The 25,489-nt window shown below is 46.9% G+C and overlaps 1 protein-coding gene across 2 annotated transcripts in view; it reads left to right on the plus strand.

Moving 5' to 3' along the window:
- Nucleotides 1-25,489, plus strand: part of CEP72 (centrosomal protein 72) — a 42,016-nt gene that overhangs the window by 14,498 nt on the left and 2,029 nt on the right. For both annotated transcript variants that reach the window (XM_041731453.1, XM_041731454.1), the window contains 7 exons: nt 9,600-9,778; nt 11,045-11,227; nt 13,399-13,700; nt 16,159-16,297; nt 17,448-17,644; nt 22,686-22,812; nt 25,345-25,456. In XM_041731453.1, the coding sequence (XP_041587387.1) occupies nt 9,600-9,778; nt 11,045-11,227; nt 13,399-13,700; nt 16,159-16,297; nt 17,448-17,644; nt 22,686-22,812; nt 25,345-25,456 (1,239 nt within the window). The remainder of the gene's footprint in view (nt 1-9,599; nt 9,779-11,044; nt 11,228-13,398; nt 13,701-16,158; nt 16,298-17,447; nt 17,645-22,685; nt 22,813-25,344; nt 25,457-25,489) is intronic.

A 25,489-nucleotide genomic window follows, 5' to 3' on the forward strand; every position in this document is an offset into this window, starting at 1 on the left:
AAGTGTATTATTATCAAGGTATTTCTTGAGTTTGGTTATTAATTGGTTTAAATATTTGGCAGCTCCCACATTCGGGGCATATATATTGAGGAGTGTTAAGTCCTCTTGTTGGATAGATCCTTTGAGTATGAGATAGTGTCCCTCTTCATCTCTCACTATAGTCTTCGGGGTAAATTTTAATTTATCTGATATAAGGATGGCAACCCCTGCTTTCTTTTGAGGACCATTTGAATGGTAAATGGTTCTCCAACCTTTTATTTTCAGGTTGTAGGTGTCCTTCTGTCTAAAATGAGTCTCTTGTAGACAGCAAATAGATGGGTCCTGCTTTTTTATCCAGTCTGAAACCCTGCGCCTTTTGATGGGGTCATTAAGCCCGTTCACATTCAGAGTTACTATTGATAGATATGAGTTTAGTGTCATCATATCTATTCAGTCCTTGTTTTTGTGGATTGTTCCACTGAACTTCTTCTTAAAGGGGAATTTTAAGAGTCCCCCTTAAAATTTCTTGCAGAGCTGGTTTGGAGGTTACATATTCTTTCAGTTCCTGCCTGTCTTGGAAGCTCTTTATCTCTCCTTCCATTCTGAATGAGAGCCTTGCTGGATAAAGTATTCTTGGTTGCATGTTCTTCTCATTTAGGACCCTGAATATATCCTGCCAGCCCTTTCTGGCCTGCCAGGTCTCTGTGGAGAGGTCTGCTGTTACCCTAATATTCCTCCCCATAAAAGTCAGGGACTTTTTTTCTCTTGCTGCTTTAAGGATCTTCTCCTTATCTTTGGAATTTGCAAGCTTCACTATTAAATGTCGAGGTGTTGAACGGTTTTTGTTGATTTTAGGGGGGGATCTCTCTATTTCCTGGATCTGAATGCCTGTTTCCCTTCCCAGATTCGGAAAGTTTTCAGCTAGGATTTGTTCAAATACATATTCTGGCCCTCTGTCCCTTTCCGCGCCCTCGGGAACCCCAATTAAACGTAGGTTTTTCTTCCTCAGGCTATCATTTATTTCCCTTAATCTATCCTCATGGTCTTTTAATTGCCTGTCTCTTTTTTCCTCAGTTTCCCTCTTTGCCATCAACTTGTCTTCTATGTCACTCACTCGTTCTTCCACCTCGTCAAGCCTCGTCGTTAGGACTTCTAGCTTGGATTGCATCTCATTTAATTGATTTTTAATTTCTGCCTGATTAGATCTAAATTCTGCAGTCATGAAGTCTCTTGAGTCCTTTATGGTTTTTTCTAGAGCCACCAGTAGCTGTAAAATAGTGCTTCTGAATTGGCTTTCTGACATTGAATTGTAATCCATATTTTGTAACTCTGTGGGAGAGTGGGCTGTTTCTGATTCTTTTTTTTGAGGGGTTTTCCTTCTAGTCATTTTGCTCAGTGCAGAGTGGCCAAAAACAAGTTGTATTGGGAAAAGGAGAAAAAGAGAGAGAAGGAAAGAAAAGAGAAAAAGAAAAAAGAGAAAGAAGAAAAAAATAGGGGAAAAAGAGAAGAAAAAGAAAGAAAAAGAAAGAAAGGAGAAAAAAGAAAAAAGGGGGGGTGGGGGAAGCAATCAGAAATCAAGAAGAAAGAGAGAAAAAAAAAGCACAAAAAAAAAAAAAAAAAAAAAAAACCAAAAACAAAAACAAAAAAACAAAAAACAAAAAAAACCACGGGGGAGTATCTTCCGATTCTGTGTAGTTTAAGTCCCTTGACTTCCCTTGGAACTGGTCCGTCTCGCTGGTCTTCTGGGGGAGGGGCCTGCTGTGCTGATTCTCAGGTGTTGGCACTTGGGGGAGCTGCTCTGCCCCTGCCTGGTGCAGGGCTCAGTGGGGGTTGTTCACCCCGTGAGGCCCCGGGAGGAAGCCACAGTGGCGGGGGCAGCTCTGGGACCCTGGATCCAGCCCCCGCAGTAGCTCCGGGGCTCTCCTTCTGCAGGGCCTGGGGGCTCCGGGGCGGGGCCGCTGATCTGCTCAGTTCCAGGCAGGAGCGTCCTTGCTGTCCTGGGCCCTCCCGGCCTCTGCCTGTCCCGGGGGAGGCCGGATCCTGGGCTGTGTTCCGGCGCCCTGTGCTCCGGGGCCTGCGCTGTTGGATTCGCGCTCCCGGCGGTGCAGCCCCCTCCGCGGAGCCGCCGCCCGAGCCTCTCCGAGCTGTTCCCGGAGCCGCGCAGCCCCCTCCGCGCGGAGCTTCTTCCTCTGCGCGAGCCGCCGCCGCTGAGCTGTTCCCGGAGCCGCGCAGCCCCCTCCGCGGAGCCGCCGCCCGAGCCCCTCCGAGCTGCTCCGGGTCCCGCCGAGCGCTGCAGCCCTTAGGGAGCTCGGCGCATCTCCCGGGGCGCAGTTCCTCTGTTACTGTCCCAGGGAGCCCGAGGGCGTCCCCGCCTTTCTGGGGATCCTGCTCCAATTCCCGGGGAGCCCCTTTCCGCGGGGAAGGTCGGTGCAGCTCCTGCTCCTCCGGGACGGGGCTCTCCTGTCCTGGGGACACTCGCCCCGGCCTCAGCCCGGCTCCTCGCGGGCCCCTCCCCCTTGGAGGCCTTTTGTGTCTTTATTTCTTTTTCCCCGTCTTCCTACCTTGATAGAAGCGCGAACTCTTCTCACTGTAGCGTTCCAGCTGGTCTCTCTTTAAATCTCAGGCCGAATTCGTAGGTTTTCAGGATGATTGGACGGTTTTCTAGGTAATTTGCTGAGGACAGGTGACCTGGAGACCCTGCTCTGCCGCCATCTTGCCCCTCCCCCTGACCAATTCTTTTTTGAAAAGGACTGGAGAGTGAATGATTTTGGTTTTGTGGACCACATGATCTCGTTCTCAACATTTGAATTCTACCTTTGTAGCATGAAAGCAGCCATAGGTAATACTTGAACAAATGACTGTGTTCCAATTGAACTTTATTACAGAAATAGGCAGTAGGCTGGATTGGACCTGTGGCTATACATTGCCAGTTTCTGTTCCAATGTCTCAGGATCAATTTTAAATCCTTGGGGTCTCCTGTTCATCAGATCCCCTTTAGCCCCCACTCTCCTTACCTCCCCATTCCAAACTAGGTTAATTACTGTGTAGACAGCTATTCCCGTTACCCTGTGTGATGGTCTGGATGTTCGTGGCCCCTTAAATTCATATGTTGAAATTCTAACCCTCCTAGGTGATGGTGTTAGGAGGTGGGCGTCTGGGAGATGATTAAGTCATAAAGGTGGAGCCTCATGAATGGGCTTGGTGGCTCCTAGAGAGACAAACACTACAAAGTTTCCTAGCCTCTTTGATTATGAGTCAGGTAGTATCAGACCTCTGACTGTTCTTCAGTATTTTGGTGGCTGTTCTGAGTCTTGCCTCCCTATATAAATTATCAGTTTGTCAATATCCATGAAATAACCTTGCTGGGATTTTGACAGGGATTGCAATAATTCTTACGGATCAAGTTGGGAAGAACTGACACCTTGACAATATTGAGTCTTCGTCTCTGTGAGCATAGAATACCTGTCCGTTTATTTAGTTCTTCTTTGATTCATGTATCAGAGGTTTGTAGTTTTCAAACAGATCTTGTACGTGTTTTGTTAAATGATACATAAGCTGTTATTTTTTGGGTGCTAATGTAAATAATACTACCCTATTTCATTTGAAATGCCATTTGTTCATTACTGGTATGTTGGAAGAGGTTGACTTCTGCATATTAACCCTGTGTATTAGTTTTCCTATTGATGTGACAAAGTTCCACAGACTGGGTGACTTAAAGTAACAGAAATTTGCTGTCTCACAGTTAAGGGTAGAAGTCTGAAATCAGGGTATTGGAAGAGTTGATTCTGTGTGAGAGAATCTACTTCATGACTCTCCTGGTAGTCTGCTGGAAATCTTTGGTGTTCCTTGGCTTGCAGATACATCTCTCCAGTCCTCTGTTTTCACATGGCTGTCTTTTTTCTCCTCCTGTCTTTTCACAGAATCTCTCCTTTTGCATGTTTGCTTCTGTATCCCAGTTTCCCCAAAAGATACCAGTCAGGTTGGATTAGGGGCCCAGCCTAACCTCATATTAACTTGATTACCTCTATAAAGACCCCATTTCCAAATAAGGTCACATTCTGAGGTACAGGGTTTTGAGACTTCATATCTTGGTTGTGGAGGTCACAATGCGACTCATAAGTCTTTGTATTTGATAGCCTTGCTATCATTGCTTATTAGTTCCAGGAGATTTTTTTTCCCTTGTTTTTGGTTGATTCTTGGGGGTTTTCTACATAGGCAATCATGTATCTGTGACAAAGTCAGTTTTATTTCTTCCTTCCCAATCTGTATACCTTTTATTTCCTTTTCTTGTCTTACTGCATTAGCTGGGACTTCTGGTATTATGTTTAAAAGAAGGAATGAGAGGGGCCACCCTTCACCTGGATGGCTCAGATGGTTAAGTGTCTGCCTTCGGCTCAGGTCATGATCTCAGGGTCCTGGGATCGAGCCCCGCGTTGGGCTCCCTGCTCAGCACAGAGCCTGCTTTCCCTCTGCCTGACTGCCTGCTTGTGCTCTCACTCTCTTATTCTCTGTCAAATAAATAAAATCTTTTTTTTTTTTTTAATTTTATTTATTTATGATAGGCACACAGTGAGAGAGAGAGAAGCAGAGACATAGGCAGAGGGAGAAGCAGGCTCCATGCACCGGGAGCCCGACGTGGGATTCGATCCCGGGTCTCCAGGATCGCGCCCCGGGCCAAAGGCAGGCGCCAAACCGCTGCGCCACCCAGGGATCCCATAAAATCTTTTTAAAAAGGTGGGGGAGGCCATCCTTGCCTTGTCCTGGTCTTAGCAAGGAAGCAGCTAGTTTCTCACCACTGAGTGTCATCTTAGCTGCAGGTTTTCTTAGGTGTTCTTTATCCAGTTGAGGAGTTCCCCTCTATTCCTAGTTTGCTGAACATGAATGGATGTTGGATTTTGTTAAATGTTTTTTCTGTATCCGTTGATATGAGCATATGAGTTTTCTTCTTTATAATCTGTTGATGTGATGATTACATTGATTTCAAAATGTTGAACCAGGGAAGCTTCAGTGGCCCAGCAGTTTAGTACCACCTTCAGCCTGGGGTAGTGATCCTGGAGACCCGGGATCGAGTCCCATGTCGGGCTCCCTGCGTGGAGTCTGCTTCTCCCTCTGCCTATGTCTCTGCCTCTCTCTGTGTGTGTCTGTTATGAATCTTAAAAAAAAAAATGTTGAACCAGCCTTACATGCCTTGAATAAATCCCACTTGGTTGTGGCATATAATTCTTTTGTACATTGTTGGATACAATATACTAATACTTTGTTGAGGATTTTTGCATCTGTATTCATGAAAGCTATTGGCCTGTAGTTTTCTACATGTTAAAATAAAGATGGCCAAATTGAAGGACTTAGAAAGTATTCTCTCTGTTTCTATCTTCTGGAGAGGTTATAGAGAATTCATTTAATTTTTTTCTTTCAGGGACGCCTGGGTGGCTCAGTGGTTGAGCGTCTGCCTTTGGCTCAGGACATGATCCTAGTTTGGGGATCAGGTCCCACATCAGGCTCCCTGTGGAGCCTGCTTCTCCTCTGCCTGTGTCTCTGCCTCTCTCTTTCTCTGTGTCTCTCATGAATAAATAAAGTCTTTAAAAAAAAATAACTTTTAAAAGACTAAGTTTAAAAAAAAAAATTTTTTTCTTTCAATGTTTTTTGGAATTTACCGATGAACCCATCTAGACCTTGTGTTTTAAAGGGTTATTAATTATTGATTCAGTGTCTTTGATATATACACATCTATTCAGATTATCCATTTCTCCTTTTGTGAATTTTGATAGAATGTGTGTTTCCAGAAACTGGTCCATTTCATTAGATTATCAAATTTGTAGGCATAGAGTTGTTAACGGTATTTCTTCATTATCCTTTTAATGTCCATTATATCTGTCATCACAATCCCCCTTTCACTTCTGATATTAGTAATTTGTATCTTTTTTTTTCTTATAACCTGGCATAGAGATTTTTCAATTTTATTTGTAAAGAACGAGCTTCTGGTTTTGTTGATTTTTTTCTTTGTAGACTTCCTGTTTTCAATTTCATTGATTGCTGCTCTAATCTTTATTTCTTTTCTTCTGCTTACTTTGGATTTAATTTGCTCTGCTTTTCTAATTTCCTAAGGTGGAAGCTTGGATTATTGATTGTAGATTTTATTATTTTCCTTACATATGCATTCAGTGCTATGAATTATATTCCAAGTAGTGTTTTCACTGCATCCTACAAATCTTGATATATTTGTTTTAATTTAATTCAAGATATTCTTAAATTTCTCTAGAAATTTCTTGACTCATGCCATATGTCATTATCTAGGAATTTGCTTTTTAATTTCCCAAATATTTGGGATTTTCTAGTTCTCTTTCTGTTACTGATTATTAGTTTAATTCCATTGTGGTCTCAGAGCAGATATTCTATTAATTCTTCTAAGTTTGTTAAGATGTGTTTTATGGCTCCCAGTGTGCCTTATCTAGCTGAATGTTCCATGTAAGCTTGAGAAAAATGTGTAGTCTATTGTTAGATGAAGTGGTCGGTGGATGTTGGTATGTCTAGCTGATTGGTGGTGCTCTTGAATTCTACTGTGTCCTTACTGATTTTCTGCCGGCCAGGTCTGCCCATTTCTGGTATAGAGGTGCTGAAGTCTCCAGTCTCCAGTGGACTCGTCTGTTTCTCTTTGTAGTTCTGTTAGTTTTTGCCACGTATATTTTGGTGCTCTGTTGTTAGGTGCATACAGGTTAAGGATGTTAATGTCTTCTTGGAAAATTGATCTTCTCTTTTTGTAATGCCCCTCTTATTCCTGATAATTTTCCTTTCTTTGAAGTCTATTCCATTTGAAATTAATGTAGTTATTTCTGCTTTCTTTTGAATACTGTCAGCATGATATACTTGTTTTTAACCATTTACTTTTTATCTGTATATGTCTTTATATTTGAAATGGGTTTCTTGGGCAGCCCGGGTGGCTCAGCAGTTTAGCGCCACCTTCAGCCTAGGGCATGATCCTGGAGACCCGGAATTGAGTCCCACGTCGGGCTCCCTGAATGGAGCCTGCTTCTCCCTCTGCCTGTGTCTCTGCCTCTCTCTGTGTCTCTCATGAATATAATAAATAAAATCTTAAAAAATAAATAAATAAATAAATAGGTTTCTTGTAGACAACGTGTAGTTGGTTCTTGAATCTCTTAATTGGAATGTTTAGACTATTGATGTTTAAAGTGGTATTGATAGAGTTGGATTTATATCTATCTACTATGTTCATTCTTGTTTTCTTTGTTCCTTTTCTTGTCTTCTCTGTTTCTTCCTTTTGCGGTTGTAAATGAGTGTATTATACCATTCCATTTTCTCTCCTTTGTTAGCACATCAGATATACTTACATTTTTACTTTTTTTAGTGGTTGCCCTAGAGTATGAAGGAGACCTTCACAACTTACTACATGCCCACTTTCAAATACTATTGCAGTACTTCACAGGTAGTGGTAATACCTCCTACTAACAAAACGTTCCAAATTCTACTCTCTTGTACCTTGTATTACAGATGCTGTCATTCGTTTCACGATGCATAAGCTATAATCATGCATCTAATATGTGGGCACCCATAATCAAATATATTGTTGTTGTTATCTGTTAGATCAATTAAGAATAAGATAAAATAAAAATTTTTATTTTATTCTGGCTCTAATGCTCTTCCTTTCTATATAGGTTTGAATTTCTGACTTGTATCATTCTTCCCTGTAAAGACTTAACATTTCTTATAAGGCATGTCTGTTGGCAACGTATTCCAATTTCTGTTATTCTGAGAAATCCTTTATTTCTCCTTTACTTTTAAAGGATAATCTTGCAGGATACCAAATTCTAGGGTGGTAGTTTTTTCTTTCAGTAATCTAAATACTTTGCTCTTGTGTTGCTTACATGGTTTCTGAGGGGGAGTCAGATGTAATTCTTGTATTTATTCCTCTACACAGAAAATGTTTTTTTCCCTTTGGCTTATTTTAGCATTTTTTTTCTTTTCCTTTTATTTTCTCCAGTTTGAAAATGATATTCCTTGATACAAATTTTGGGTGTTTATTTTGCCAGTATTCTCTGAGCTTCCTGGATCTGTGGTTTGGTGTCAGACATTAATTTGAGGAAATTTTCAGACTTTAAATATTTTTTATGTTCCTTTTTCTCTTTTCTTTCTGATGTTCTTCTTAAGCATGTGTTACACCTTATGGTTGTCCCTCAATTCTTGGGTATTTTACTGTGGGGTTTTTCAGTCTTTTTCTTTCTTTGTTTCTCAGCTTTGGAGGATTGTATTGAGCTATCCTCAGGCTCAGAGATTGTGCCCTTGGCTGTGTCCAGGCTACTGATGAGCCCATCAGAGACTTTCTTCATTTCCCTTACAGTGCATTTGATCCCTAGCATTTCCTTTTGATTTTTTCTTAGAATTTCCAATTGTCTGCTTAAATTTCCCATGTGTTCTTGTATGTTGTCTGCTTTTTCTATTAGACCTCTTAGCATTATTACTTAGAGTTGTTTTAAATCCTAGTCTAATAATGCCAGCATTACTGCCATATCTGAGTTCTAATGCTTGCTCTTCTTTTTCAAGATTGTTTGGCCATTTGGAGTCCCTTGAGATTCCAGATGCATTTTAAGATGTGTTTTTCTGTCTCTGCAAAAGATGTCATTCGGATTTTAATAGGTATTGTACTGATTCTTGTAGGTTGCTTTGGGGCGTATTGACATTTTAAGAATGTTAGTCTTCCAGTCCATGAAGATGGGATGTGTTTCTATTTATTCATATCTTCTTTAATTTCTTCCAACAATATTTTGTGGTTTACTTGTCCTTGACAATCTCAAGGCTGAACTATCACGGAGTTTAGAGCTCAGAGTGCCTAATAGATGACAGGGTGCAGCCTCATGATCTAGAGGTGACATGGAGACCCACAAGATAGAAATGTGTCATGTGTCAGGTTTCTGTGGGCAGACCTAGAAAGAGAACCCAAGTCCCTTCCCTCTGCAGTGGGCAAGAAAACTCTTAGGAGTAGAAAATAATGTTGATTTCTGAAAGTATAATCAGATATCGTAAAAACCAACATTCATAGTATATGATTGAATGTTATCTTGAAGAGATTTTGTAAGCTGCCTGTGTTGGAAATGAACTCCCTTTGTGTGTGTTCGCATTCATTTGGAGGGTCACCATTGGTAGGGATGTTGTATTGTAGAACACTTTATATTCAGTCAGTGTGGAGAGATTTCACTTAATGTAAAGATAGAAATTTGGAACACCAAATTTAAAGGAACACCATAGCCTTTAAGTTTCTTGATCACATGTGTCAAGTTGCAGATATGCTAGGAAGAGAACACACTAGGGGATGTGAGAATAGGAGCTTTCTGGAACTTTCATTCAACCCCTACTGGGGTTCCATACCATGTTCAGATGGCATGGCGACATTACAGGGCCTTCTTTTCATCAGTGCTTGTCCTGGGGAAGTCCTGCATTGACTTCTTTAGTAGAGGCACCCAGAGCCATTTTCTGCTGTGCACCAGCTCCTCCTCCCTGGAGACCTTGTGGCTGTGCTGGCAGGGCACTTGTCTTCCTTTACAGGGTCCATGTGCACTGGTGCGGGATGCAGGCTTGAGCGACAGCACTGAGTTTGCTTTTCCTTGCAGACTGTGTCACTCTAGGGCCATGTGTGCTGACCCCTCGGCCAAGAAATGCTTGGTCATGGATGCAGATGACGAGGCAGTCCTGAATCTCATCGCTGAGTGTGAGTGGGACTTGAGTAACCCTCCTGGGAGCACAAGTTCCAGCCTGAGGGAGCGAGAGACTGACCTCCATAGTTCCCAAGGTAGGCTTCTACTCCACCACAAGGGCCCAGGGGGCCCAGCTTGTGCTGGGGGGTTAGTGATCTCTGGCTCCCCAGAACAAAGCTGTGCTTCCAGAAAACTCACCTTTATGTACAGAATCCTTGTGAAGTCTCTGAACTTGTAACTACCAGTAGTTTGGATTAGAGAATTGTGATACCTGTCAGTATATTAAGTATGTTGTTCTGCGTGGTTGTTCAAACTGTCCTTTCTCAGATTGACTACAGCTCTACTGACAGGGAGACCTAAAAGGTCAGAGTAGACGAGGACATAAAGTATCCTGTGGCTGGTAACACTAGTGTCCATCCCCTCCCCACCCATCCCCCGAGGTTATCCACTTAGCTTAGGAGATGCTGAACGCTCAACCTGCCGGGTTCAGAACTTTAGACTGGACGCAGATGTTACTGAGTGTTGGCACCGCGTGGATTTCTTCATGGTCTTTGCTCAGGGCCTCTTCCCCACCAGGACTTGTATATATGCTACTGCTCCATTTCTTCTGTTTTGAGTTTCTAAGAAATTTTCCTGAAGACAGCCATAGGTTGAGGCACAAATTTGGGCTGAAATCCCAGGATTCAGCGGCTGGCATGAGGACCTCTGCACTCTGGGTGTCCCCGCCGGCTTGGTCTTGGTTCCCTCAGGTCTGGCTCCTCTGGGGGCACGGTTCCTCAAAGTTCTGACACACACTTCCCTGAAGACTGTGATGGGAATGGCTGTTTGGGTCTGTTCCCCTCCTGTTCCCCCCTCCTTGGTATTGGTCATAAGAGTGCCTGCTCTGTGGTTGTCTTCACATGAGCCCTTTCTCAGATGGAAGTGCCGCAGACGCTCCCAATCTGTGGCTTGCTTTGTTTGCCAACAGTACTTCCCAGAGCAGAGGCTGTCGATGAAATCCAGGTGGTCAGTTCTGCTCTTCATATGGTTTGTGCTTTTGGGTGTCCTTTTGTCGACAAGAAATCTTTGTCTGCCTCGCCCTTATGAAGAGACTGTCTTCTCTTCCGGTGACTGGCATGTGTGTGAGTTCAGTTGCCTTGAGTCTCTCTCTCTATTCCGGGTGGTGTTTTGTTTCTTGTTGTGTCTTGGTGCCAGCACCATGCTGCCCTTTTTCCTCAGCTGGGTTGTCCAGCTATGAAACCACCTGCTCAGTCACCGTTTTCTTATTTCATTGTGTCTTTGATAGCTGCCATACATGATCGGAAGGTTAAGAGGGAATTTCTGATGAAATAAAACTTGTAAAATGTTTTCTGATACGATAGACTCTGGACATCTGTTGAGTCCCCACTCAATGCAGCACCAGTGTGGGGACTCCATAAAGAAGGGCCACGAGAGGAAGAAAGGCAGCTCTCGAGGGTGTGGTCCAGAGAAGAGGCTCCAGCACCAGTACTGTGGGGAGCTCCCGCCACAGTGTGGGCCGCATGCACTCTTTACCCCACACCCAGGTAAGCCGGCTCATGTGGCCTTGGCCAGTTCCCTGGCAGGTCGGTGTTGTCACTGTGCCTGCCGTCAGCCCCCTACACTGTCTTAGGAAGGAGTCTCATACACTGAAATGTCTAGTAGATCCGTATCGTAGAGTCCTCGTCTGTAAGTTCTGCGGTGCTTTTCTCTACACACATAGGTACATACAGGTTATGACAGTAATTACATTTTAAAATTTAATGACAAGAAGTAAATCTGTTAAATGGGAGTGTCATGCGTGCCTCTGGCAAAAGTGTCAGAAAACCTCCCAGTGTGAATTCACCTGGCCTGTCCCTGAAGCAAGTTCAGGTGAGGTCATGGGGGCCTGGGGAAGTGGCCAGGTTGTGCTGGTGACCCCACTCAGGTTGCCTGTGGCCTCTGCGGAGTGGGGTGGAGGGGACAGCTGTGACTATCCCTGTATCCTGAGGCTCAGCAGTGGTGCCATGTCTGTGAGTGGCACAGGGTTCCTACTCATTCACAGAGCAACGAAGTTTCATATCTGCCTTATCCAGATGCCCCAGAGTTGGCATTTACCGCATTTGCTCTGGTGTGCCCCTCCTCTCCCCACCATGTATGTGTGTGCATTTTTGTGTGGGCATACACATGTATATGTACGTCTGTACGGGTGTGCGTTCATATGTATGCACATGTGCGCGGACATACTGTCATTGGTCTTTCTGGAACTTTCTTGGAGCAGGAGGTCCTGTCTCTTCTAAACATTTCAGCATGGTTTCCTGAAAGCAAGGGCACTTTCCTGAATAAGGAGCATTTAACTCTCCAGAAAGGGACATGAACTTTGCCACAAACCTACCTGCCACTTAACCCACAGACCCTGTTCCTGTTTTGCCAGGCATTCCATTGACATTGTCCAGGAGTTGATCCAGGTGCACGCAGCATATCTAATTCTTGCTTCTCCTCAGACACCTGTGACCCAGCCCAGTTTTTCAGTCTTTCCATCTTCTGCATCCAGAAGGGGGTGTTAAGGCTTTCAGACTTTACTTTTACCCTCACCGTGGCTTGCTGCTCTGCTTCATGGTGGCCAGACTCAGATGTGCATTTTGGGAGAGTGGGCTCAAGCAGTGGCCATGGGCTGGAGGGGGAGAAGGAAGAACACAGGTCACAGGGAGAGGTAAGGCAGCATGTGGGCTGTGTCTGTCCCTGGGGCAGGGCTGGGGTGGCACGGAGTGACTGCTGTGTGTTTGCTTGTAGAGGACAGGTCGGGGGAGAGGTCTGTCCCACTGGGTACAGCAGACCCATCCCTGGAAGAGGCAGTGGTCGGGCGGACTTGGTGAGGTTCAGCAGTGGACATGGGGCTGGGGGAGCAAGGGGTGTCCAGGTGACTTCTGACCCAGCAGGTGGAGGACTACAGTCTACTCAAGGCACAAGCGCTTGAGGTACAGGTTTCCTGGGGCGGGGGGGGGGGGGCAGTTCTGGGTTTGGCTGTGGATGGCAGATCTGAGGAGCTGTGGAGACATTGAAGCCATGCTGGGACGCAGCAGCAAGAGCCGGGAAGAGCAGCCTGGACTGGAGGGGTGGTCTGGCGAGGAGGGTGTGGACCTGGGGCCCAGGCAGAGCCTGGAGCTGTGCTGCCTCAAGACCACAGCAGGGAGGGATACAGTGCACAGGGGCCTGAGGTACACAGGGGCAAATTGGTTAAAACCCTTTGTAATTTCCAAAATCTAGGTGTTTTTTTAAGATTCTTTTTTTTTTTTTTTTTTTTTTTTCATTCATGAGAGACACACAGAGAGAGAGAGAGTCAGGCAGGGGGAGAAGCAAGCTCCATGCAGGGAGCCCCACGTGGGACTTGATCCGGGGACTCCAGGATCACACCCTGGGCTGAAGGTGGTGCTAAATTGCTGAGCCACCTGGGCTGCCCTCTAATTCTAGGTTTTTACTCACTTCTCTTTGTTGTACGTGTCTTTGTCAAGAACACGGTAATTGGTTGATTGATTTTTTTTAAAGCTCTTAGCTCAGTTTTATCACTTTTGGGTGGATTTTCTACATGTGTATGCACACGCACACACACAGGCATACACACCTTTTTAAACTATTGTAGTACAAGAAAAAAAATAATAATAAAAAAAATAAACTATTGTAGTGATGACTGTGCCAGGGAAGTTGGTCTGCTGAGGGCTGTATCCCACCCTCCTTACAGATTCCACAGACATTGAGGACCCAGCCATGTCTCAGAAGTCAAGTTTGTCCACACAAAAGGTGGTAAATCCATTGCCTGTTCCTGAAAAGTACAGGAAGCGAAGAATGCCTGGTGGGAGATTCCAGGCACCCGCCAACCAGGAGTTTCTGAGCCACCTGGAGAAGCCTGCCATGCCCTCGAGCCCTGAGGAGACTCTGAGCAGGCACAGTGCCTCTGAGGGCAGGAGTGAAAGGACCTTTTCTCACTCAGAGGTCTCAGAGCCAGAAGAGGAGAGGCCCCACAGCAGGAGTGGCAGCGGAGAGGTGAGCAGGACAGGATGGTGACGCAGGGGGCTGCTGAGCCCTGCTCCCATGCTGTGCTCACCAGACTCCCTGGAGAAGCTTCCATACCTGCTTCTCCCCGGCATTTGCTATGTCTTGGTCTGTCGGAAGGGTATTACTGGGCTCCACACCACTTCACGCCATGCTCAGTGCTTTGATGGAGAGAGGGTAGGCACAGGCCAGGGCAGTTGTGCTGTGCTTGTCTCAGCAGTGAGGTCCATCATCTTGACCAGAGAACCATGGGGGGGGGGGGGGTCCTACTGTGAGGGTGTCCTGGACAGGCATCCTGTGGGTTTTTTTTTTTTTTTAATTTATTTATTTATGATAGTTACAGAGAGAGAGAGAGGCAGAGACACAGGCAGAAGGAGAAGCAGGCTCCATGCACCGGGAGCCCGATGTGGGATTCGATCCCGGGTCTCCAGGATCGCGCCCTGGGCCAAAGGCAGGCGCCAAACCGCTGTGCCACCCAGGGATCCCGCATCCTGTGGTTTAACGCAGGATTCATCCTGGGTAGGGACTGGGAGTCCTCCCACCCTCTGAGTGACCCAGAGCCACATATGGGTAATGACTCTGTTGCCTTTGTCACTGGCTTTGTTGGAGATGAAGGCACAGAGTTGTGGGAATTAGGGCTGACCTCAGGCAGGCACAGGCAGGGCACACTGTGGCAAGAAGTCTGCCCTATGGCTGGTTTGGCAGACACACCCAGTGCTGGCAGGGGAGTGGGAGAGGGGAGTGAGAGGAGCATGGGGGAGGGGGAATGAAGCCTGACCTCCCATGTGGTTGGTTAGTGGAGTGATTTGACTTCCTGTGGTCAGTCCTGAGTTGTAAACAGGGAGAAAAATTAGGGAACTTATCACTTAACTGGTCAAGTTCTGGCCTTTGGACCAATCATTACAGGGGTCATGGTTTGGCCTCCTGGCTGGTTGCTGTAGGTGATTGGCTGGCTTCCGGGCATGGTTGCTGTAGGTTGTGCGTCAGAGGGCTGCCCTTATAGAGGGTCTGGTCATTGTATGGTCAGGCTCTCATGGTCTAGATTGAGGGAAGGAAGACGAATGAGGAATATGCTTGAGATAGCAACGTGCCCAGCCTTTCCCTGTGCCCTAGAGGCCTGGCTTCACTCACCAAAGATGGACCTCTCCAGGTGCAGAGCCTTGCCTGGAGAACTCCTATAGTCACTGTAGGGCTGTGACTACAGGAGGAGATGCAGCCTTGCCTTGGGGCTGCAGCCTCATGGTGATCATCCTCTCGCAGAGGGCACTACCCTGTGTTCCTCAGGTGGGAGACAGAAGGTTGAGTGAGCGCACTGAGGACCCTGGCTCTGTCATTTGTGCCTAAGGACAAATGTGCAGATACAGCTTCTGATGGAGATGTTGGTTCCAGATGTTCACCCAGATGCTCTCAGCCTTAGCTTGTTAGAGCAAGCAGCCAGGCCTTAGTATTTTCATGCCACCCTACCCCCAGTGTGACCTTGGCAAAGCAGTGCTCGCTTGCTGGGCTTGCTCCTGATAGGCAGTGGTGGCAGGAGGTGAGGAGCTGTCCCCCCTGAAGTGGCTTTACCTGCCTCCCCTCATTTCAGAGTCTCTGGGTCTTCAGAAGTTCATTAGTAGAAAAGCCTTCTGGATATTAGCTAACTGCAGAGCACTAGGCGGGGCTCTCCCTAGCCTTCTGCTTGGAGCTGCTGCCTGGGCACCTGGGACTAGCCTGTGTCCCAGGTCTGGTCATTGGCCTGGAGATGGATGTGAGCTTCTACTCCCCTCCACCCCCAAATCCCAGGATACTTGGAAAGTGGTCAGGAGAGCAGAGGCCATTCTCTCTTCCTTGATAATTTTTAAAGATTGGTAAAGTAATTTCTAAAAGCAGGGAGGAGAGAGACTTTGATGTACATGCTGATATAGCACTGTTGTGGCCAGGCCTTGGGTGGAGCCTTGATAGTTTCTCCTGGCAGCCCTTTTTGCCACATCATCCTGGCCTGACCACCCATGTGGTCCAGTGTGTGACTTGATTATATTCAGGGCTTTTCTGGTGCCAGTGGTCTGATGACCATTCAGGTGGGGACTAGCTTTAAGGGTCTCCTCCAGGAGTCCCTGTGGACTGGTTCAGGAGGGCCCAGAACAGGCTATTGTGGGACTGGAGTTCCCACAGCCTTAGGGCTTAAACCATGATGTGGGTTTCATGACTCTCATACTTGGTGTCACCTTGTAGTGTGTCCTTTACCTGTCCTCCTAGTGTGGGATATCACCAGGGTCACATGTCTGAGGGTAGGGACGCGCCTCCATGTGCCTCCCCTACAGCCTTGTGAAGTTTGGATGGCCCCATTGTGCACATCTCTGGACGAGGGTATCCGCATGATGCATGGGCGGTGCCATGCATCCCTGTGTCAGAGGCTTCACATCATGCAGTAACTCTTGGTCTCAGCATCATAGTTCTGTTTCCATTGCAGGTGGCTCCCAGACTGTATTCAGCTGTGCCTCCTGGGAAGAAGGCTTCCCTGGAGGTGATGCTTCTTGAGGCACTCCTCGACCTGGTGGACAGATACTGGAGTGGCTGCAAGTCCCTGCATGGCAATGAGGTGTTCCAAGGTGAGCCAGGAAAGAAGGTCCGCTCAGACCTGCACTTGGGCCCTCCCTCCAGGCAGCATTCTGTTTGCAGATGCTGTTCTGCTGAGGTCTGGGCCCCGCACCTTGCTGCATCCTTTCCGCTTGCTGTCACTGCTCCCACCACACTGCACAGAGCATCTTGACAGCCTTCCTCAAAGCAGCTGGGGCTTCCATGGGGTGTGAGATGAGAGGGGCGTCCTGCAGGCTTGTGGCTATTGGTTTTCCTACCTGTTGGCACTTGGGTTTATGGAGATGCCTTGTCACTTTGGTTTTGTTGGAGATGCTGTTCACAGATGATGTTTGATTCTTGTTGCTCTGTATTGTGTGAAGGTTTTAAAACATCAAAAAGCTGCCACTGTCTCCTTTGAACCCTCTGAACATATGATCTCCTGCAGGGCCTTGGATTTGCTGATCTTTAGTGGGAACGAGGCCTAGGAAGGTGGTCCCTCCCCAGGGAGGACTTGGCTTTGCTTCTGCCTGTGCCTGGGTGCCAGAGCACACCCTCTACCCTTCTTCCAGAGTGAGAGATGCTGCCTCCTAGGTGGCAGATGTCTCTTTCTCCTGCAGCCTAGGGGCAGCCAGTGGAAGCAGGAGCTTACCCGCCCCTCCTGTCTGTAGACTGGGGGCCCTGCACAGAGCTGAGCTCTGTGCTCAGTGTTGTGGCCCCAGGGCTTCTGCTTTTGGAAGCAGGACTCCCCAAGAAGCTGGATCCTCTGGATCCTGATCCCATAAATCTTGCCCTCATGCTCCCAGTTGTGGAGTTGCCAGACTGTGTTTGCATGGCAGGTCCCAGGCCAGGAGCAGCAGCAGCCAGTGCTGTGGAAGGAGCATGGCAGGCTAACTGGGGCATCCAGCGTAACTATCCGGGCACAGCCTTCTCTTCATAGGCACCTTTGCCCTGGAATAAAACTGTTTTCCTGTCTCTCTACCTCCCATCCGCAATTGGATGTGTGTACAGAAATCCGAGTAAGGGGATTTCTGTGGTATGTATCCATGTCCCTTTGTCATTCTCCATGCTGGTCAGTGTTTTTGAGGCATGTAGTTTGTGTTAGTCAAGATGTATGAATGTACTTTGTTTCTACTTCATCCTTTTAACATAAATGCCATAATAATACCTGATTTTTACTCTTAGCTCAGGCAAGACATATTTTGTCATCTGTGCAAGAATTTACAACAACTCAGGATAGTTCAACACTTGTGAGTGAAGAAATTAGCTACCTTACTCTGGAAAATAAATCTCTACAGAAGCACCTTGCTGAGCAGCAGCAGCAGTACCGTGTAAAGATTAATGAGGTGGCATCAGAACTAAGCAACACACAGAAGGAGATGGTGAGCGTGCTTTTGCATTATTTCTATTCATGCACACAAGGGGTTTCAACCTCAGAGATCAGGGGAGCGCTTCCCCTTAGCTGCCGTCAGGCCGCAGCAGCAGGCTCCCCCCACCACTGGGGGCACTGCCTGTCCGCATGGCTCCCAAACCCTATATAACAGGCGTTTGAAGAGAGCAGTGTCCATGCTTTTCCTAGCCTTGCCACTCCTGTGTGACTGCTCTCTTCTGTGAGAGGCTGAGTGAGGGAGAAAGCATGGATGAACTTGGGCTTGAGGTAGAGCTTATGTGGCTGCAGTGCTCCTGGGTCCAGGCAGAGGCTCCAATTAGCTGCTGTCCTACCAGCACCATCCAGCACAAGCCCATGATGTGCTGCTGTTGGACTAGAGGGATTTCCTCCAGCAGGTGGTGCCCAAGGTCAGCCAGAGCCAGCACAGCTAGAACCCAGCCTCTGAGCCCAAGGCTCCTGGCTGGGCGGGGCTGTCCTTGTCCTTCCTAACCTTATAATAAAACCGTAACATGTAAATGGCTATGTTAAAAAAGCAGAAAGATATCAAACAACCTAATTTTATACCTCAAGGAACTAGAAAAAGAAGAGCAAACTAAACCCAAAGTTAACAGGAGGTATGAAGGAAATTGTAAACATCAGAGCAGAAATAAATCAAATAGAGAATTAGAAAAATAATGGGAAAGAAAACCAAAACTGAGTTGGATTTTTGAAAAAAATATAAAATCCACCAACCTTTAGCTAGACTGAGAAGACTCAAAAACACAAATGAAAGAGGCATCACATCCACTGTGATGCCTCAGAAATAAAAAAGGGTCATAAGGGACTCTTACGAGTACTTATAAGTGAGCACACTGGACAACCTAAAAGAAATGGGTAAGCTCCTAGAAACCTACATCCTGCCAAGACTGTACCAAGAAGAAATAAAGTACATGCCTGGGTGGCTCATTTGGTTAGGTGTCCAACTCTTGATTTCAGCTCAGGTCAAGATCTCTTGGGGTCATGAGATCAAGCCCCATGTTGGGCTCTGTGCTGGGCATGGACCCTGCTTGGGATTCTCTCTCTCTATGTCTCTCCAGAAAAGAAGAAGAAATAAAGCCTGAACAGAGCAATAATAAATAAGGAAATTGAATGATAATCAAAAACTTCCCAACAAAGAAAAGCCCAGAACCAGATGGCTTCATGGCTTAATGTTACTGCACATTCAAGTAAGAATTAATACTCCTTAAACTCTTCAAGAAAATAGAAGTAGAGGGAACACTTCTGTACCCATTTTTGGAGCCAACCTCATCCTGATAGCAAAAACACCAGAAGAAAAGAAAACTAGATGCTAATATCTCTGATGAACATAATTTTAAAATCTGCAGTAAAATACCAGGAAATCATATTCAAGAACACATCAAAAAAATATGCGCTATGACCAAGTGGGACTCCCCCTGGAATGCAAGGTTGGTTCAACAAATGCTAATTAATACAAACAGATTGAAAGATCGAAACCACACAGTCATCTCAATAGATGGAGAAAAGCATTTGACAAACTTAGCCATCCATCCATCATAAAAAGTCTCAACAAAATAGAAAGTTTCCTCAACACAGTAAAGGTCACTTATGACAAGGCCACAGGCAATGCGTGATTGGTGGGAAAACACCAAACCTTGCTTTCTTACCTGAGACCCGCGACCAGACACAGACATATGCTCTCATGAGGTCTGCTTAGCACAACACTGGAAATGGTAGCAAGAGCACGCAGGAAAAGGAGACATCCAGATTGGAAAGGAAGAAGTAATATCGTCTCTGTTTACAGAGGACAGGATTGTATGTGTAAAAAGTCCTAGACTCACAACAACAACAAAAACGTGTTAGAACTAATCAGTTCTGGGACACCTGAGTGGCTTAGCATTTGAGCATCTGCTCTCAGCGCAGGGTGTGATCCCGGGGTCCTGGGATAGAGTTCTGCTTTGGGATCTCTGTAGGGAGTCTGCTTCTCTCTCTGCCTATGCCTCTGCCTTTCTCTCTGTGTCTCTGATGAGTAAATGGATAAAATTAAAAAAAAAAAATAATCAATTTAATAAAGTTGCAGGACACAAAATCAGTATAATAGAAATCAATTGTGTTTCTTTATACCAATAGTTTATCTAAAGAGATGAGGAAACAATCCCATTTATGATAGCATCAAAAAGAATAAAATACTTAGGAATAGTATTTTGTATTGTAAAAATAGTATTTTTAACCAAGGAAATTAAGGATTTGAACACTGAAAACTGTAAGACATGGATGGAAGAAATCCGAGCCATGAACGGAAAGATATCCCATGTTCACGGATTGGAAAAGTAATAGTGTTAAAACAGTCCACCCTGCTGAAAGTCATCTGCAGGTTCCGTGCAATCCCTGTAAGGATTCCAATGGCATTTTTTTACAGAAATTTAAAAAATCTTAAAATTTGTGTAATTATTTTTCTTAAAATTTGTATTTTCCATTTTCTAGTTACATGGGAGACCCCTAAAATTTTGCCAGAACTGCCTTGAGAAAAAACAGTTGGAGGTTTTACACTCTGATTTCAAATTCTTATTGTGAAGGAAGCTGTAGTAATGGAAAGATATGGTATTAACACATAAACAGACACATAGATGGATGGAACAGAATGGAGATCCCAGGAAGATTACGCCACATACAAATGGCATCATGTACCAAGAGTACACAACAGGGAAAGGACAGTCTGTTCAGTATTGGTGCTGGGAAGACTGGACCCCTGATACCGTATGTGGAAGTCAACTCAAATTGGATTAAAGATTTAAATATAAGACTTGAAACTGTAGAACTTTTAAAAAACACAAGAGAAAAGACTCCTTGATAGGGTCTATTCAATTTTTTTTTTAAATCTGACAGCAAAAATGCAAAAACAAAACTAAATAAGTGGGACTCTAGTGAACTCAGAAGTCCCTGCATAACAGAGGAAGCCATCTGCTAATGAGAAAGTGGTTACCAGGGGCAGGAGTGTTGGTAAGGGTCCCATGCTGTGGCCATGGAGGAAGATGAAGACCAGGACCGGAGCTGCTTGTGCGGTGCTGGGTCTGCACATTGGCTGTCAGTGTAGCTCCCAGGTCCTCTCCTCCCCAACAGATGTTAGCTCTGTGAGAGCAGGGACATCCGTGCACTCGACCCAGCAGGGCACACACCTCAAATCTTTGTGGTGCATCCAGCCAAGTGTAGTGTTTTTCATCTTGCTGATCATGATAGTTGAGTTTTATTATGTGGAATCTGCAAGAGCTCCTCTTTTTTTAAAAAGTCAGTACTGAGAGGTTGTGTCATGTGGTTGAGACGGTGGACTGGGCCACTATGGGCCAGCTCCATCTGAGCAAATCACTTAAGCCTCTGAGTGTGTGTGTGTGTGTGTGTGTGAGAGAGAGAGAGAGAGAGAGAGAGAGAGATCGCTGCCCAGAGTGCAGCTCCTTCACCAGCAGCATGTATTACCGGCAGCCCATGTGGTCAGGAGTCCTAGTGCAGCTGAGCTGTGCATCTGACTCAGGGTCTTGCTGTCATATTGCCGAGTGGGGTCATGGTCCCCTTTGAAGGCTTGATGGAGGTAGGCATCCACTTGCAGGCTTGCACACAGGCAGCCTTGGCTCTGTACATGGCACCTGAGGCCCTCCTGGCATGGCAGCTGCTGATCAGAGCCAGAGAGCACCTGCGTAGGAGGCCGTCCTTAGTTACCTGCTCTTGAGAGGGAAGTGTTGTTGCTTGCATGTGGTGGTTTAGGATCCAGTCAGCAAGTCCACCCATGTGAGGGGAGGACACACAGGATGGTGGGAACACTCTTGGGCCATCTCAGCAGCTGCCTCCCCCAGCTTCTGAATTGGCCATTATCATTCATAAGGTGGGAATGAGAATAGCCACGGGGCTGCTTTGAGATGAGTCTCTGGAACATCTGCCAGTGTCTATGTTATGAGAACCTGCCGCCTCAGAGGTCCCCCACAAAGCTTTACTTCTCCCCATCGTGAAGACGCTGGTTCTGCCATCAGGTCTCCTCAGGTCCTGATGCCCAGGAAACTGGCCTTAGCCAAGGTCTTGCTCCTGAGCCTTTCCAGCATGCTCCCAGCAGGGCTGTGTACAACTGAGCACAATGGGTCACTGCCCCTGCTCCGGCCTTGGCTGAGACCTTGTTCAGGACCAGGGCCCAGCCCCTTCCCTTTCAGGACTCATCACATTTTTGGGAGACAAACCATTGGCCATAACTGGCCACATGGCCGTTTCTGTACTGCCCGGAGTGTGCATGCACACAGAGGGTTGGTGTGCTGGGTGGGCCATCAGGGTGAAGAATGAGGATAGCTGTTTCCTGAAAGCAGGGGCCCTTGTCACCTTGAGACAGATCCACTCGCTCCCCTGGTGGGGTTATGTCTGCGGGTGTTTATGTAGGTGGGGCAGCCTCCTGCTCTGGGCAGCAGGTGGCTGTGATGGCCCCTGTGCCACCAGCTCTCACAGTGTGTCAGTGCTCTGCCCTCCCCTTTAATGTCCATGGTGTGCTGGGCATTGCTACTGGCTCAGAGGATGGGAAAGGAGCCCACTGCATCTGCAGCTCCCACCTGTGGTGGGGATGGCAAGCCCACGTGCTTACAGAACGGGGCTCTTGCAGGGCAGTGCCTGCCTCAGGAAATGTGAAGCCCCGGGATCTGCCCATGCTTTTGCCCAAGAAGTGAGCCTAAAGGGACCACACGGGGCTGGTGTGCTGCCCAGCTCTTGTCCTGCTCCTTGAGAAGGGATGGGGAGCTGGGCTGTGGTGACCATGGGGCCTTCCTGGAGGAGGCAGGGCTCCAGCAGAGATGCCCCACACACAGCGTGCCCCCCTTCTCTGTCCCCTCTGAAGGACACTGCTGCTCACCTGGAGACAGCTATGATTTCTGTTGTTCACGTCCTGATTTATCACTTATGATAGGTGAAATAAAACTGATGTCTGCTGGTCTTAAATTTGCCTTGATTTCGTACGTACGTTTTACTGAATTTGATTTATCTGTTTTAAATGTGTTGTTCTATGTCCTTAGGATGACTTAAGGCAACATTTAGACAAATCTTTGGAAGAGAATAGTAGCTTAAAGGCTCTTTTGTTCAGCATGAAAAAAGAAGCAAAAAATGCAGACACTGCGGCTACATTAAATGTGCAGATCACTGGTGAGTATGTAGTTTATTTGGTAAGTTATTTAATAAAATGTGAGTGTTCAAATCCTCTATTGTAGACTTTATTTTAAGTTACTCATAGGAGGGTAGCTCGGGTGGCTTAGCGGTTTAGCGCCGCCTTCAGCCCAGGGCCTGATCCTGGGGACCTGGGATCGAGTCCCACGTCAGGCTCCCTGCATGGAGCCTGCTTCTCCCTCTGCCTGTGTCTCTGCCTCTTTCCCCCCGCCCCCACCTCTCTCTCATGAATAAATAAAATCTTAAAAAAAAAAAAAGTTACTCATAGGATTCAGAATTCAGGTCCAGTACATGCTGTAAAGTGCGGTGAGGGTCATCTTGGTTCATGAGAGCTGTTCCTGCACGTTCCACAGCCTCGGGTTGGACGTGGTTGTAGCCGTGGCAGTACCAACTGTGGGGAGCCCCCACCCCCACACTGCCTCTCAGAGCATGCAGATGGCTGTGCCTCTGCTGCCCCCACTCCTGGAGCAGAGCAGTGCTTTTTCTCTGTGGTCACCATTTCTTTCAGGTCACTCTCATCTCCATCTCTCCCATCTTTGCTTCTGTTTTGAAATTTTCACCAAGACGCCCTTGGTATTTCAGATTCCCAGGTTTTGAGTGAGGAGATGGTGTGTGTTCTGTGAGCCTCGTCTGGCTGTGAACCGCAAGGTCCCCTGGAAATTTTAACTTCACTGAGGACTGGCCCACTGAGTGTCATGCAGTTCTTACCTCCCAGGGGTCCAAAAACCATTCGTAGAGGGCCTCAGAGCAGGTCTATCTACATGTTCCCAACGGGCTGGGTCGCAGGAGCCCAGCCACAGATGACATCATGGCCCTGGCCCACAGGCTGCTCAGGTCTCTTCTGTTGTGTCTCTTGGGCTGCTTGGTCGAAGGCTGAGCTCTTTATAATCTTTTCTTGAAACTTTCTTTTCTTTAAAGATTATTTATTTATTTATTTGAGAGAGAGAGAGAGCAGTGGGAGTGGCAGGCAGAGGAGATGAAGAAACAGACTCCCCACTGAGCAGGGAGCCCAACATGGGGCTTGATTCCAGGACCTAAGGTCACAACCTGAGCCAGCGCCCCTTTTCATTAACTTCCATGTAAAAAATGTCCCCTTTTCATGTGTGTCTTGAGATGTCATCATCCTGTCCGCTTGCTCTCAGACTCCTCCTTGCTCAGCCTTCATTTCCCATGAAGCTTTCTCTGCCATGACCATGGGCTTGAGTTCAGCTACCTCCTCTGACATCCTCAGTTCTGACTTGTTCCTCCATTTATTGTATCACTTCTTAGTCTTTTGCTCATTCTGAAATACTCAGTCCTGGGTTCTGGGTGTGGCCGCTGTTGTCAAGGGCAGCAGCTTTGTGTGGGGTCTGCCCTCAGTGCTCCAAACTCCTAGAGAAATATGGTGGCCCCTTTGGGGACCCCCAGGGCCCTGTTCATTTCCTCACTTCTCTCTGGAACACTGTCCTGCCCCTCCCCCCCGGGCCCCTCACCAGCAATTCCTCTGTAGTACAACCCTCTTCTGGAAGGGACTGGACAGGTCAGCCTCATGGGGTCAGGGTTGCTGCAGTCCTTTCAGACCACACAGGGACCCCCTGGTCTGACCTCATGGGGGAGGCCGAGCCCCTCTCGGTCAGCCATGGGTCCTCGGTGGTCCAGCACAGCAGAGGTTTTCTGTGAAAATGGGGGACACTTGGTGGCTGCCCCACTGCTAAGCACCACTTCCCTCACAGATGTGGCTGCCATCCATGGCTTGTGGCTCTTGTGTCTCGGCCTTAAGGCTGCCTCATCATAGGGGCTGTAATGTCATTTGTGGGGCTCTTGTTTTGTCATCTAGTCAGTCTTGGTGTTAGACAAATGTGGGGATTCTGGGAGATGCCGAAACCACGCCCTCACTGCCCTCTTTCCAGGATCCATTTCGCCAGCCCTGCAGCAGCAACATAGGCAGGTGCAGTTGCTGAGTAGTATGGCCCCATTGTAACACTTTTAGGGGCCCTGCCTGCACCTTCCTGCTCTGGCTCTCTCATTGCCTCTTGCGTAGTTTCACAGTCGTGTGACTAGGTGTGGATTTATTTGGATCTTGGATTTGGGTTTTGGAGCCAATAAATGATATTTCTTTTCCTCTCGAGTTGGAAACCCAGAGACAGGAGTCACATGGGTGGAACCCAAACGCTCTGTGTCACTGATGGACATGAGACCAGAGGACATATTGGAGATGTGTGGCCCCCGTGAGCCTCTTGTCACTTGTCCCCAGAACCCATTGCCTGGGGGAGGAGAAGCACTGCAACTTTGCAGCAGGTCCAGTGCAGGGGCCCCAGCTGGCAACTGGCTTGCCTCTGTCTGCACTGTCTGCCTGCCCTCTGTGTGCAGATTTAGTTCTTGAGCGTCTGAAGGGCAGAAGCCAAGGGTGTCTGAGTTGTGCACAGAAGGACTTTTCCAGGCTACATTGTTTTCTTATGTCTGGTCTAACTTAAATGTTTGAACTGCTTAGTGCGAATTTCACTAACTAATGTTACTGTTTTTCTCTTTCAGGACTTCAGACAAGTGTGAAGAGGCTCTCTGATGAGATTGTGGAATTAAAGCAGCATCTGACACACTATGACAAGATCCAGGAGCTCACCCAGATGCTTCAGGAGAGCCACAGGTGCCCCTGGGAGGCGTGGGTGGAGGTGCTGAG

The sequence above is a fragment of the Vulpes lagopus genome, chromosome 17 (assembly GCF_018345385.1).
Source record: "Vulpes lagopus strain Blue_001 chromosome 17, ASM1834538v1, whole genome shotgun sequence".
Taxonomy (NCBI): domain Eukaryota; kingdom Metazoa; phylum Chordata; class Mammalia; order Carnivora; family Canidae; genus Vulpes; species Vulpes lagopus.